Below are 12,036 nucleotides of genomic sequence, written 5' to 3'. Positions count from 1 at the left end.
ATAAAGTTATCTGGTTTTTGACAAGGAGAATAATTTATCTTTTAGTGATAGTAGTAAAATTGGTGATAGTAGCAAAATTCAAACCCCTCCCCAGCCTGAAATGAAATAGATGTGGAAGATGCAAAATACGTTCTGTAAGGTGACAGGACAGTCCTTCAGAACTAGCGCAGCTGAAGGCAAGAGAGATGCATTGGGAGGAGGATGGACAGTGTCTTTCTGCGCAGGTTGTATCCATCTCAAAGGGAGATGTTACTGCAAATGGTTCGATCTGAATCTGCCTTTGATTCTGTCAGTTTCCTTGGGAAATTCGTGTTAACCAGAATTCGTGTTCTTTCTTTTTCAGGCCTTTCTTGAAGCAGCAAAGAATGTATTTTGTATTTGCCCATATGCTGACTTCTGTTTCCACATGGCTGGCAATAATTCTCCTGATTTTTATCAGCCTTTTCCCAGAAATTCTTCTAATAGTTTTAAAAAATATAAAAGAGAAAAATCATCAGGTAAGGAACAAGATGATGTATCGCGTGGTATTTTTAGGAAGACCTCTCTTACTTTTAAGCACCAGATGAACCCGTAACAGTGCTGTGTACTGTTCACATCTCAAGAATGGTTTCTAGAGTCTCGTCTTGCTCTTTCACATGCCAGAAATGTCAAGAAGCTCATCTAAAAATGCTGCCTAGATCTGTAGTGAGGAGAGACTCAACCCATGCCTTTTCTTAGTTGCCTTCACGCGATGGAAACCTGCTGTCTCTTACGAAAGTACCGTAACCCTTTTCCAACCTGAACTGATCAACAAACCCACCATATTGTGTCCTGAAAAAAGAGCTACTTGTTATTATGTCAAAGAACATGTCCATGATATTCCCCTTGCGTATGTTCTCCAGGTGGTGGTGCAGGGGGAACAGGGTCAGATTTTCTCACATCTGCCCGCCCCCTGAATAACCGAGGGCTCGTACCGTGGGGTTAGCCTGCGGTGTCCAGCTCTCCTTGAAAGTGAACTGATTTATTAACAGCTTTAGAGGAGGAGGGCTTGTTTTACAATTGTCAACCATCTCCTAAAAGTTTTCTTTGTCACTTCTGCAAATGGTGAACGCCAGCACTGCTGGGTTCGCAACTCGCACTGTGCTGAGACCCTTCCTCTGCCTCTTCTCTCTGCATGCCCAGAGGTGTCAACCACCCCCAGATGGTCCCCGCAGCCCTGTCCCCCCCCGGCCAGCCCCTGCTTACCCCCTCCCTGCACCTCGACCCCCTCCCGCAGCTGCTTTTCCTCCTGCAGCATCAGCGAGTCCTGCCCGGGGGCAGCACCTGGTGTGTCACCCACCGGCCTTGGCCTCTTGCCGTCGGGTTTGCGTGTCCTTAGGCAGTGGTAGAGCCCAGCCCAAGGGACACGGTCACCCCCTTGCTGCCACCCAGCAGGTGCTGGTGGAATGGGTTTGGCTGCAGGTTTTGGCCAGTGCAGAGGTGGCTCTTGCCCTGCCAGCTGTGCCCCAGCCCAGCACCCTGGTACTGGCAAACTGGTGCCCAGCTGGTCATGACTGTGTCCCAGGTTCAGAACAGGCTTTTCTCCTTGAAGCTCTTGTATACTGTGAGGTTTCAGTGCATTTTCTTCATCTGGGCTGACTTTTTATCTTTGGCTATTGTTTAAAAATTATCTTTATCTCAATTTAAAAAAAAATACATATCCAGTGCCATAGTAAAGGGTTGCCCTTCCCATAACATTTGAAGTACAAGTTTGGTGCAGTATCAGTGAAGTAAAACACGTATCTGCAAGACAAAAAAAAAACCAAACCAAAATACACCACCAACCCCAAACCATTACAGTTGAAAGCAACAGAGGTGGTAAAAGATGTATGGTTGAATTATTTGATCCTCCATGGGACTTCTTCCAATTAAGTATGATTTAATAGCTTCTCTCTTGACACCTGTGTTGAATAGGCTGAGAGTGAGTTGCTCTCAGGTGCAGGTATAGGACAGTTGGAGGCTGGTGACCTGGGGGTTACTGGGCCCCAGCTGAACTCACCTGAGATGTGACCCATTTTTTGCCTTCAGCCGATGCCAGAAGATTCATCCCCCCATGCAGTACTTGCTTTCAAGAGTGCTTTATACATGTTTAAAAAGGCTCTTGTGAAATCATCAAATAGAAAAGTCTCTTCATATGTGCATAGCAAACTAAACACAGCCTGAGCCATATATAAATGTACATTTTAAGTAAGAGCTTTGTAAAATGCGTAAAGCAGATACCAGCTCTAGATGTCTGTGCCAGCAGTCAGACACTCAAAGTCAGTCACCTAATTTTTAAAGGTATCTAAGATCAGGTAGGTGATTTCAAATAAAGACCCTTTTTCAGAATCCCGACCTTAATATCAGAAAAAAATAAACATCAATTTCCTAAGGAGAGGATTAAGTGAAAAACAAGATTAGGGCAGTTATTTAGGGCCTGAACCCCCAACTTGACAGCTGAGGCTCCCTCTGGAAGGGGAAGATGGACTGAGGCCAGGTCAATGGGCATTTGCCTTTGACCTCAATGGGACTGGGTTTCACCCTGAGTCCCCATAACACGTGCATTGGCTCTGCTCAGTCTTTATTAAATTTTCTGTGTGGAAGTGGTTTTTTTTAATTATTATTTTTTTTAACTGCATGGCACATTTGTTTTCCTTTGTTTCTGCCTTTCTCTTTCTTGTACTGCAATTTTCTGTCTTTTGTGCTGTTGTGAACTAGGTAACGAAGCGCCTTCCTTCCTCAGGAACATCCACTATCTTCATGCTTTCTCAAACTTCCAGCAATCACAGCTTTTCTTGGAGTGAATAAGGTGATTTCCTTTCTGAGTCACTATGTGTTGCTTGCTCTATTGCTTTTTTTCCTCCTTCCAATGCCTAACTCTTGAAAAAACCCCTGTTTAGATTTGCTCACCCAGCAAAACCTTGCTTTCTGCCCCCCCCCCCCCGCCCCGCTCCTTTTTCTTTGATTTAAATATTTTGCTTTAAATATTTTATCTGTCTCTTCCCCTTCGGTCTACTTCTCCACCTCAGGTGGGTGAGCTGATCGTGCTCGGGATGCCCAGGTGATGTGGACAAGGATGATGCTGCTGCATTCTCCTTCTCCACTGTAGTTTTGTGTGTTAGTGGACTAGATACAAACTTCGCTAAAGCATGGGACAAAGGGGACTCAATTTTGATCATCCTCTGGATGACTTGGCAAACAGCTCAGGCTTGTTTGATCTAGGAGAAGCTGCCTAAATTGCCTGTCTTGCCCAGTCCATCCCACTTAATGCTGCTGTTGTTCTTTGTACAAGCAAATAAGCCGCTGCACTCAACCCTCACAACAAGGGACAGTCTTGGACTTGCTGACCGTGGGGATGGTGGGGCTGCCCCAGCGCAAAGTGCCTTGTGAACATGTCCCTAGTGTTTGATTTCACTGTAGATTTCCATTATGATGCACTATTTTTAAAATATTGGTTATAAGGAGATCACGGAATCATAGAATAGTTTGGGTTGGAAGGGACCTTCAAAGCTCATCCGGTGCCCCCCCTGCCACGAGCAGGGACATCTGCACCAGCTCAGGTTGCTCAGAGCCCCGTCCAGCCTGGGATGTCTGCAGGGATGGGGCATCCACCTCCTCTCTGGGCAACCTGGGCCAGTGTTTTACCACCCTCACTGTAAGGATGGTTTTTTTCTCCCTCAGAAGCCTCTGTAGCATAAACCCGAAGTTAACCATTTCAGGGCTGGTCTCCGAATACTCTCCGTGCCTCTTGCACTGCAAAACCCAGTCAGGATTAATCACCAGGGTATTTAGGGACAGTGTGTTGCTACATCCCTTATGATGTGACTTAGCTGTAAAAAGGTGTGTGTGTGTCTTATGTTGTTGGACCATGAGGCAGGGGCAAGTGTTGCGTGTGCTATAAGTGTTTTTGCCTCGCTGTTGCAGAGCAGCAGGAAGGCACCTGATTCATTGTCGTCCAGACCTTCTGTCACACCACTTCTTTTAAGAACATTCTCAGATGAATCTAATGTGTTGTAACAGGTACCCTGTCCAAAGGAGTTGAGCTGATTTTAAAAGGCATCTATTAACCAAATGTAACCCCCCCCCAAATCAATTAAACTATGGTTCTTGTAATCCTCTTGACTATCGGTGTGGGGTACCTGTCCTTGTGGAATGGAGATGCAATGCTTGGGATGCATTTTAATTTGGGGGAGTTGTCCTATCCAACCATTCGGAGTCCCACGTGTACACAGATCCTCTCAAACTGAAATATTTTGCAGCAGGTGAACAAATCTTCCAATACAACCAATATTTTAGTCTAATATTAACAGACAACTTAGCCTGGAGAATACAGTTGGTGAATCATGCTGACAGTGATTATAAAAGCTGACACTGTATTCACAATGAAGTATTCAAATCTCAGCTATTAAAATGATTCCAGTATTGCATCTGAATCGTACCAAAATCCCTTTTTCTAGGGTGCATGCTGTTCTGTCAGATAGAAATAAGTACGTTTTAATTTACCTGCATAGATTGAAACTAAACACATGTATGTGTCTGTATGTCAACATATGGTACGATGGGCATGTCTCTGTGTCTGTATGTGTATACGCACACAGAGAGCATCCTAGTACAAGTTCACTTGATTTTAAACATTGTAGTAGGCTGATAGCAGAATAAAAAAGTAAAAGTGCCTAATTAAATTCACAACTTCACTTTCACTGAGATGTTACATAGCTGTGTGGTGTCTGCTGCAAACTTAAAACTGCAGATTTTCTGCAAACCTCTCCTACCTTTGCACCTACAGCTGCTTCTACAGAAATCAGTTTAATCGGAATGGCAGGACCGACAGCCAGGCTTGCCAGAGTTCCAAATGTAGCTGGCGTCAATCTGGGTTTCTGTTTGCCCGGGTGTTGCCAGCGAGCTGAGCAGCCCATCCTTCCCTGCAGACGTTAGGTGGTGCTCTCCACTGCCATATACTGGTGCAGACTGGTGCGGGAGGCAGCCGGACTGGGGCAGAACAGGAGCTGCAGGGGACAGCGAGGCAGATGCCACTTTTCGACTTCATTGCAGCATTTCGCAGATGTGCAAATTGATTTTTTTTCCATGCTATTGGTTGGTTGTGAATGACATTTGGCACTTTTATCATGGGCTAATCGTTCTCCTATAAAATGTTAAGTATTCTTTTCTAAAAATAACACAGAAAAAGATTTATGAATTTGGGAATATAACAGTTGCAATACATGTGCATTTTCCTTCTGATTTTTGCAGACTGGCTCCTTTGATCTACCTATATTAGTCTCATACAAACGTATAGAGAATGGTTATGTGAAGACTGAAGATGCTGTTACTAATTTGGCAGAAAGATATCCTCTCAGGATACTTTAAAGTGCTCCATACAAACACGGCGTATTGTCATGCTGTAGGAATAAAAACATGGTTTTAACCTGACAGTTCTCTTTAACGTTGCCAAGTACAGCGAGCAGCCATGCTGATAAACCAGTAGCCAGGGCACTGGCCCCTTGGTACCCCTTTGTCTTTGGTCTTCTGGCTTCGCCACCCTCCCCCCACCCCAAAAAAAAAAAAAAAAAAAATTCTGCCTAGTTCTACATCATTGGAGACTAGAGAAAAAAGCATCTATAGTAATTCATCCAAAACAGCATGAATAAAAAGTGCGAGAGAGGAACGCCGGTCCCATTTGTCACAGGGGCTTCCTCTGCCCGCTGCAGATCTGGCTGAGAGCAGCCGAGAGCTGCTGAAGTCTCTTGCTCTGCCTGACCAAAGAAGCAGCACTGACTTTAAACCCAACAACAGCCCCCTCCAGCTCCTCGAAGGCGCCGGGGAAAGCCTGCTCCTCTCCTGTGGGAGCGGATGCAGCCCTGCGAGCATCTCGCCTGGCGCTGGGGCTGTGACCCCTCGGCGGGGGCTGCCCTGTCCCAGCGATGGGCTGCCAGATGTGTGTGGCAGAAATACTTGGGAACTCGAGAGGTCTTCACTGATGATGAAAGTGGTCCGGTTACATGCTGGGTACAGCTGGAAGCGGTCCGTGGTCCGTACGCAGCGCCTATATCTGTGCAGAAACCTGTGGTGCTGGGAAGTGCCTGAGCATCCTCCCGTGGCCAGTTTGCTGATGGGTTTGTTCCTGGTGGAAAGTGAAGAAAAGGTTATTTTCCCTCGTGTTGTGGCTGTTCGTGATGGAAGGAAGCTTTTGTGGGGGAGGAAAGAATCTCAAAAGCCGTTTTGCCTGGGCTCCTGTGGTTGTGCTTATGTTACTGCACTGTGCAGTTGCTTCAATACTTTGAAGGCCTGAGTGACAGTGTGGTCCTTGGATGATCTCAGGCACACAGTCTGTGCCTGTAAAGCTGCAGGCGTATAAAACTGCATCTTGAGTTATTTGCACTAAGAAAAAAAGAAGCCAGTTTAAAAATAAAAGGAATACATGAACCTGATTTCATTTAACATTTTATTTAGTTTTTAAATTGGCATGTTCTTTATAAATCTACCTGTGCCATGGTCATGGGAACTTTTCTCTTTAGGTTGTGCACAGCAGAGGTGACTTTTGCCTGACTTTTTTTTTCTCTGATACTTCCTATGTGGAAAAAGCAGCTTTTTTTGTTGTTTTAAGTCATAAGCAGTGACTGAGCGCCCTGTGCCACCACCGTTTGGTGTGAAGGCTCCCCCCTGGTGCTGACTGCCCCCCGCACTCTGCAGAGCGATGCAGAGGAACTACTGTGAGAAGCGTTCAAGTCTTTCCGTCGTAATGAGTTCTATGCTGCGGCTGGGTTTGGATCCCACTTGCTCAGGCTTTGTGTCACTTACATGCAAAGAAACAACCATTTGGGACTAGATGGAACATTCGTTTCATCAAATTTCGCTCAACTGCAGACTATTAATTTTTGGAAGAATGGACTGTTGCTCTCTGGCTGCCACCCCTGAGGTCCGTCTTCGACTCTTGGTTGGAAGCGGGGTGCAGATCAGCTGCAGGCGATTTCTGCTGTGCATCATAAGGACGTTGCAATGGGCCTTACCTGAGCGGGAAAGGAGTGAGTGCAGTCCCTGTGGTCGGTGGCTGCTCTTATATCACCCAGCACGGGAGGGGACACACGGACAGGACCACTGTACTATACACGCTGCGCTGGCCTCCCTGCAAGAGGGGTTTGTTAGCACCACGTTAGCAACTGCGGCTCGACTCTTTGCTGCATGCAAGTAAGGAGCTGCACTTCCAGCATGTGTCCCATGGGCAAAGCTTATTTTTTTCTCTCCTTTTTTTTCCTTTTCCTAGCTCATTCCACAAACTTAGAATTCAACTTGCAGACCTTCTCAACTTTTCATGCTAAAATGTGGTGCCTACAGATCAAGTATGCGATGAATACAGTGAAGATACACTTTACATGCCAAATCTAACCTTTCTCCTTAAATATACAGTTGCTGACTTGTGTTTACATAACCTTTAAAATCCGGGCACTAAAATGCCTGATTCCTGTGATTCAAAACCATTCCAAGCCCGAATGGCCCCAAGCCTGACACCTCGCTTCTTGGATTGCTTTGTATCACGCTCTCCTCCTAGGGTCAAAATCTGCTCCCACGAAATTCAGCTGAAGGTTTTGCTGGTGACATTAGTGAAGCTTGCCATGCATGTGTGAACTGTCTGAATAAAGCCTCTCAAACGGGCTAATCTCTGCAGCCCGTTTTAAGATGAAGCCGTCTTAAGAGCCAAATCTTTCTCTTCCCATTTCCAAGTGTCCTGTCTCAGGATGGAACAAGCTATTGCAGTAGCTGGACATTCAAATCCAAGGCACGTGTGCTCACAGGCTGGTTGGAAATAATCTGAAATGTCTTGATTAGCAGCTATTTGGGGAAAATGTGGGTTTTCTTGGGCTTGGATCTTCAGCTAGTGCACTGATGTAGTGCCGGGGATGCCAGGACAGAAGGGCTGATCCTTGTTATTCAGCAATGGCAGAAGTGAAATTTCTGTTGCTATGGATGACTTATGAAATCAGGGGTAATAGGAGACCCCTTTTGGGGTTATAGAAGGGAAGAAAAAGTGGCAATAGTAACTGTAAGGTATAAGGCAGCAGGTTGCTGAAGAGGCAGTAATCCAACAGTGATGCTGTGGTTATTGTTCATAATACACAATGTTACAGTGCTCATTAGTGAGCTAAAAGGTCAGTACAGGTTTACTGGTGGAAAAACTTGAAGGAAAAAAAAGGCTTTTTTTTTCATAATAATTCATTGAAGTTTAGTCACTGGCTAGTGACATTGCAAGATAAGAAAAGTAATTAAGATTCCCTCTAAAACTGGTATGTGATAATGGAGGAACTTGGTGTAGTCATATCTACTTTTCAAAAACATCCTAATTGTTATGAGGATATTATAAATGACTTGGAATTGCATAAAAGCTTAAAATTGAATTTGTATACATGCAGTTGAAAAACTTACCTAATACTGCACCATTTATTCCGTTTCCCAGCTATGGATTTTTAAAAAAACATGTAGTATATAGAAGGTGTAAATTATATGCAGGCAATGAGAAGATACATTTTCAGCTTCTTGAAAAAAAATTGACTGCAACCTTACATTTTTTTCACTTAAATGCAATTTTATACATTTATGTTGCTTTATATAAAGGAAATCGAATGTGAATGTTACCTTTTATGAATGCAACTTGCTCTTTTTTCATTACAAAAACTTTTGTTTGAAGTAATCAATAAACTTTGGTATGTTGTTCTGATTAATATATAATCGTCGTCTGTCTTGTCTCCTTGGATGCTCCTAGGCAATAGTTCATAATGTGGCCTTTTACAAGGCAGTACAAGGGGAACCATCGGCATTTTCGCTGGGGGTGGGTGATGCCAGCAGGGCCGCATTCAGTTCTCTGATGTGGAGCAGCATTTGCCCAAGGAAACACTGCTTCTTATATCTTTTTTACTTTTCCAGCAGGGTATTAGCAATTCTGCTCGTAACAGCTGCTGCATGTAGCTGGCCTGTGTGCTCTAATTTCCCTGAAAAATAATCTGTCAAATTAAGAAATGAAGTCCTGTGAATTAAGTGGATAAATCGATTTAACTTTGTAGAAGTGTTGAACTCAGAGCTTTAGCTGACATTAGGAATTGGATAAAAAAAAAACGCAAGTCCGTGTGCCTGACTTCCATATGCGCATAGAGTCTTTTTCTTAATGCTATGCACTGGTTCGTGTGTCGTGGCGCTCTGTAATAAATAAGGTTTTTTGTTGTTCCAAGACTAGATGTGCGCAAATGAGGGTTATTCTGTGGTTTGTAAAGTGCCTGGAGCTGGTGAAGTCCAGGCCAGACATTTGCATTGATGAAATTCCTACAGCTCAATCAAACTGTTAAAGCACCACTCACAGCGTTTGTATAATACACCAGAAAAATACAGAGGCTTTTTTTTTTTTCTTTAAGGACATGGATCTGATTCAAACTGAAATGTTTGTAATGAAAAACTGACAGTTTGAAAAATTCTGTTTTGGCTGCTTCGATTTCTTCAGCTCCCATGAGCCACCAGAGGACAGATGGCTGTGCTATTTAAAACAAACTATAACCTTTAAGAAGCAGCTTGTACTACTGGAAACCAGATACACACATTGAGAATCTTAATAGCCTGAGTGAGTGACAGTGAAAATGATCTGAAGAGCTGGAAAGGGTTTTACTCTGAGCTGGCTACCCAGGCTGACGGGACAGAAGTAGTAAATGTAAGTGATGGGAGACAGCCACAGATCACGAGGTATTTCAGAAAGCACCAAATTAGCATTTAAAATGCTTGTGTAACCCTTCATGTTAGAAAGAAGCAGCAATGTCACTTTATGCAGTGGTTTTTGACAAGGACAGCAATTTTTGTCGAGGTCAGGCTGTTGGCGGGAGGGCTCTTGGCACTCGGGGGGGTCCACGGTGTCCCTGTGCCTCCCTGTGCCCCTGCAGCAGAAGGAGATGTGTCCTTGCTGCTGGGCTTGGGCTTTGCTGCTGGAATCTTCACGTGTCTGGGGATAACCTGCTAAGCTGGAAAATATGCTGCAGGCTGGTGGAAGGGGGTGTGTGCATCTGTGTGCGTGTTCCCTTCCAAAACCCGGGGTTGTAACAATAAGTAAGGCAGGTCTGGCTGGCACAAAGAACAAGTGAGAGCGAAGCGGAGTCCTTTCTCTTTTTCACGTTGAAATGGGAGGTGGCATAAAATCCTGATCCTGATAAACCAGTGGGGGCTTAACTGGCTCCCGGACCAGCCTGGGAAGAGCCTGCACTGGACGGTACCCCCAGATCGGGGGTGATGCCGCCTCATGCAAACAAAATCCTCATAAAATCCCCATTTATGAAAACCAACCAGGGCTTAATTATGCTCCCGCACAAGTACTTTGATGTCACTATGCTTGTTCCAGAGGCGAGCAATTCCCTTCAGCGGCAGTTTGAGTCCAAACTGCATTTTGCCAGCTCTGTTCTTCCAGTTCCCAGCACCACCCTAAAAAAAAAAAAAAAAAAAAAAGAAAATTAAAGTCCTTCTGTCCTGTTTTGCCCATTGGAGTTTGGGCAAGAAAGACCAAGTGGCTGCTCCCCATCGCAGCTGGGGCTTGGGGTGAAGCAAGGGGCATGGAGAAGACGTGCAGGTGAAGAATGGCCTGTAAAAGCTGATGGGGATAATGTGATGGAGCAGCGCAAAGGTGTTTGCAGCAGGTTGCCAGGTGGTATAGAAGGTAAAAAGGGGTTTAGGCAAGCGAGGGTAAATCATTGCAACAATCGAGCCCTGAAGTGGTGAAATCGGGGCTGTATCTCAGAGAAGTTATCTGGCACCCACACGACTGCGTGTGAGAGCTGGGATATAGGGCTGCATTGAGGGTGGCAAGTTAAATTCCCCTATTTAGCCAGAAACTCTTTCCCCCAGCAACTGTCAGAAGAAGGGTGTTTCTGAAGGAGACACTGGGAGACGGGATGGACCGAGCTGATGGTGACAGATGCACGTTAATCAAGACGCTTCCAGAAGCCTCTAACTGAGCGATGTCTCCAGCGATGTGGTGGGGCTGGAGCAGCTGCAGCCAGACTTGCTGCTCGGCCTTTGCTTTCTGCACAGTCCCACGATGAAGTACGAAAGCAGCAGCTTTTGGAAGCTGCAGAAATGAAACCTATGTTTTCTCCAAATTATAATAAAAAATTATGCTGGGGAGAAAGAGCTGATATAATTATTCAGATCATTCTCAAGAGGTGATTGCAGCACTGGGAGGACTCTGATGTCTGTGGTTGCCTAAAATGGAGCATTCCTGTTCGATTAAGCAGGTATTTTTGAAGGATGATTTCTAAAATCCAAATAATGGCACCAGTCCCAACAAAAACTTCTAGCATTTATCTGGAAAAAAAAAAAATTTAAAAAAAAGGAGGGTTTTTAATTTTGTTTGAAGTTTGGCTTTTCGTTTTGTTTTGGGTTGTCTCGGCTTTGTTTGTTTTATTCTGGTGTTTTGTTTTGTTGGTTGGTCGTTTGTTTGTTTTCTGGTCTGGAATTAATGAAGTGAGTAGGAATACTCCCTAAGAGTTAAGGATAAGGAATTGGACTCACATGAAACATCTCTGCAAACAGAGATGCTTCAGGTTCTGACAAGGTGTCCCCCAGCTCTCTGAGGGGCTCTTTCCCTCCTCACACAGACTTACATGTGCCACTCTCAGAGCGCTGAATGTTGTTATGGGCCTGGATGGGAAATGCCTGAAAAAGAACTACCAGTGTTTCTGGCTGTCATTGTTTCCTTTTTGTCCATCTCCTTGTTCCCTCTGTCTCAGCCTATCGTTCCTTGGGCAGGCAGAGAGTAACACTTGTCTCTGGAGGAGACAGACATGCCGAGTAGCTTCTGTCAGTGTAAAATATGAGCAGCTGGACAGTGCCTCTGCTGATGCGTTGCTGGAACGCCTGGGCATTTACTGTGGAATACCCAAAAGGAGGGGCTGTAAGCAGCCAGCTTTCCAAAACTAGAATCTTTGTGGCCATCCAGGCTTGTAAGGGAAGAACAGTAAGGAAAAGCTGTGACGAGTTATCCTTCGGTTTGAGCAAGCACGGCTTTTCTGTGTGAGA

At 44.9% G+C, this 12,036-nt stretch overlaps 1 protein-coding gene across 5 annotated transcripts in view; it reads left to right on the top strand.

Annotated features, from left to right (window-relative positions):
* The window catches only part of ATP11C (ATPase phospholipid transporting 11C), a 54,832-nt gene extending 46,240 nt beyond the window's left edge, over positions 1–8,592 (top strand). Inside the window, exons 28-30 of one of the 5 annotated variants that reach the window (XM_065643117.1) lie at positions 344–497; positions 2,741–2,806; positions 5,248–8,592. In XM_065643117.1, the coding sequence (XP_065499189.1) occupies positions 344–497; positions 2,741–2,806; positions 5,248–5,364 (337 nt within the window). In that variant the 3' untranslated portion in view covers positions 5,365–8,592. Of the gene's footprint in view, positions 1–343; positions 498–2,715; positions 2,807–3,921; positions 4,018–5,247 lie in introns of those variants that run through there. The other 4 variants (XM_065643114.1, XM_065643116.1, XM_065643115.1 and 1 more) reach the window with 4 other exon arrangements.
* Positions 8,593–12,036: the final 3,444 nt, after the last annotated feature.

Source organism: Caloenas nicobarica, chromosome 12 (assembly GCF_036013445.1).
Source record: "Caloenas nicobarica isolate bCalNic1 chromosome 12, bCalNic1.hap1, whole genome shotgun sequence".
NCBI classification, from domain to species: Eukaryota; Metazoa; Chordata; class Aves; order Columbiformes; family Columbidae; genus Caloenas; species Caloenas nicobarica.
The sequence above is the reverse complement of the archived record's forward strand: the minus strand, read 5'-3'. Positions and strand labels throughout refer to the sequence as shown.